The sequence below is a fragment of the Montipora capricornis genome, chromosome 12, assembly GCF_036669925.1.
Source record: "Montipora capricornis isolate CH-2021 chromosome 12, ASM3666992v2, whole genome shotgun sequence".
In the NCBI taxonomy this organism is placed as follows: Eukaryota; Metazoa; Cnidaria; class Anthozoa; order Scleractinia; family Acroporidae; genus Montipora; species Montipora capricornis.
Genome location: NC_090894.1, coordinates 26,790,008 through 26,792,507, shown reverse-complemented (window position 1 = coordinate 26,792,507; position 2,500 = coordinate 26,790,008). Strand labels below are relative to the sequence as shown.

The 2,500-nt window shown below is 38.4% G+C and overlaps 1 protein-coding gene across 1 annotated transcript in view; it reads right to left on the bottom strand.

The window, feature by feature from the left end:
• LOC138027261 (uncharacterized) overlaps nucleotides 1-2,500 on the bottom strand; it is a 13,695-nt gene that overhangs the window by 194 nt on the left and 11,001 nt on the right. Inside the window, exon 6 of the mRNA XM_068874814.1 lies at nucleotides 1-1,185. This exon is cut by the window's left edge and continues 194 nt beyond it. Within this exon, the coding sequence (XP_068730915.1) occupies nucleotides 762-1,185 (424 nt within the window). The 3' untranslated portion in view covers nucleotides 1-761. The remainder of the gene's footprint in view (nucleotides 1,186-2,500) is intronic.

Sequence of the window (2,500 nt, the reverse complement as noted above, 5' to 3'; positions counted from 1 at the left end):
CGCTTTGTGTCGGCTACGTGTAATTCCTTCGAGTTTTGATTGATTTACTGGATTGCCTCCGTCCTTTTTGATTGGGCAAAGTAATTATTTTTGTTTTGGTTTTACGACACTCATTTGAAAACTGCTGTAATCTTACCTTATGAATGATATACTCTGATAACTAAATTATGTATTGCTTTCGACGCTTTTGCAATACTGTATTGTTACAGTCATGCAGATAAAGCTCACTGTTGTTGTTGTTGTTGTAAAATAGCGTTTTATCCTCTGCTAAAGAGTAACTGTTCGTATAAATGATAAAGCATCTCATGACTCAATCCGGCTAGCACTGAAAGGGGTAAGTAAATAAACAAATAATAATAATAATAATAATGATAATAATAATAATAATAATTTCTTTATCCAAGGTGAAATTCATTGAAGTACAAATATTTCAGTTGAACTTAATTTTTGTAATATGGAATACAGAATACGTGGCAGTAAACTGCCATACTTTCATTTCCTGAACGCTGGAAGCTAAAATAAGTCCCACTGACGTGAAGACACCGTTTCTCTATTTACCCAATGATAAATGACATCACTATCAACAAAGTGTACAGCATCAATTGTATCTAATGATTAGATACACTAGTATTAGCATAGGAATGAAAACGGATTAGCACATGACATTCGGATGAGATACTGTTTCCGCCTTGAGGACGAGGGCAAATATAACTTGAAAATGACCCATTGCATCAGGTTTCAATTTGTCCATCTATAGTTTTTCACACAATATTGCTGGCATCTTCGCTTTGCTGCTCACTAATTCCATAATTCTTCATAAAGTCAGCCTCTTCGGCTTCTACGCATGCTCGATATCCCTCTCGGTGATAAGCTGCAAACATTCGGGAAGTGAAGAACTGATTCACGGTGGAGTGTTGCGGGAACGTTCCACAGCAAACGTCGGACCAGCAATGGTGACCATGGCAACACGAACAGCAGCACCAAGTTAGATTATCGACGTCGCTTGCCTCCAGGCACATACCAGCCTCCAGTCCATCGGCCTCGTCATCAAACGGATACAAAGGGACCGATGGGATGTGATTCGGTGGGTAAGAAACACTGTCAGTTGGGTATCTGGGTGTGATCAACATAATTTCACCGTCGCTGCTTCTGCCAAATTGACCTTCTTTATACTGAACTTTGAACCTTGAAGAAAACAAACGTGATTGATTGATTGATTGTACTGTTTTCACCTTCTTTACAGCAAATAACTCCTGTTTTTATTGTTTTAGACTTGGGAACTGATTTTGGCTGGGGCTAGAATGTCTTTGAGCAAAGGGTCTTTTTGATAAGCGTCAACCTGCGAGAAAATACTTTTTGCGAGTTTGCGACTCGTTTATGCAAGAATGATTCAAATAACATCGCTTAGAATGTCCATTAGTTCCGATATAAATTGTTTCAAGATAAACACCAAGCCTGGTTTCGGAAATCTGAGTTGTGTCCTTCGTATATTGTCTTTGGTGCTCAAGTTTGGCCTGATGTGACAGCATAATCACTGTTTTGTTTTGATTTTTAACAAAAAATCTTTAGGCGGACCCCCCGTAGGCGATCGCCATGCAATTGCCACCTCTTTTAAACAATGATGTTAATAATGAAATGGTATATGAAATGAATTAATCATAATTGAACTGTGGTACGAAATCAAGTGAGGCTATGATCCTCGCAGTTATGAAAACAATTTCAGCAATTGCGTGAAGAAGCCTGAAAAATTCAGGACTTCGCAACGGGGTTTGAACCCGTGACCTCGCGATTCCGGTGCGACGCTTCAAACCCCGTTGAAGTCCTGAAATTTCAGGCCTTATATCGTTGCGATGTTAACATTATTTTGGAGGAAAATGCGATGCGAGAAGTCTATGATAATACCGTGGCCAAATTTCGTCTTGATATGATTACCCTAACCATATCTAAGGACAGAATATGTTTATTTGTATGAAAAAAGGAGAAACTGTTTATTTATTTATTTATTTATTTCTTTATTTATTTATTTATTTACTTATTTCTTTATTTAAGGAAAAACTATTTCGAGCATTCTTACAGTGCCACGCCCCTTACCGTGGCCACCTAACAAACATTCACATTTGACAATTACGTGTTAATACGACAACCCAACAACCCATGCAACGGTGTTCGACCTATAACTGTATGAACTTTGCGAGGAGGCGTGACTGTGAATCAAAAAGCCCTTAGGCCCGTTATAAACGTGCCGAATTTAATCCAAATGAGAAAATTCTATTGTTTTCGCTCATTTGCATTAGATTCGGCACATGTGAAATCCGAAGTGTAAAACGAACCTTAAAGACTGACGAGTGATATATTGAAACTGGGGAGAAGAGACAGAGGACACTTTGTGATGCTTATTACTTGCATTTCTTGCTGTGATTGACAGAAACCGTTCAGTGCTGATATCGATGTAACGGTACACTTCAACTAACCAATCAGCTTGCTTCTTTTCTTTTCATAA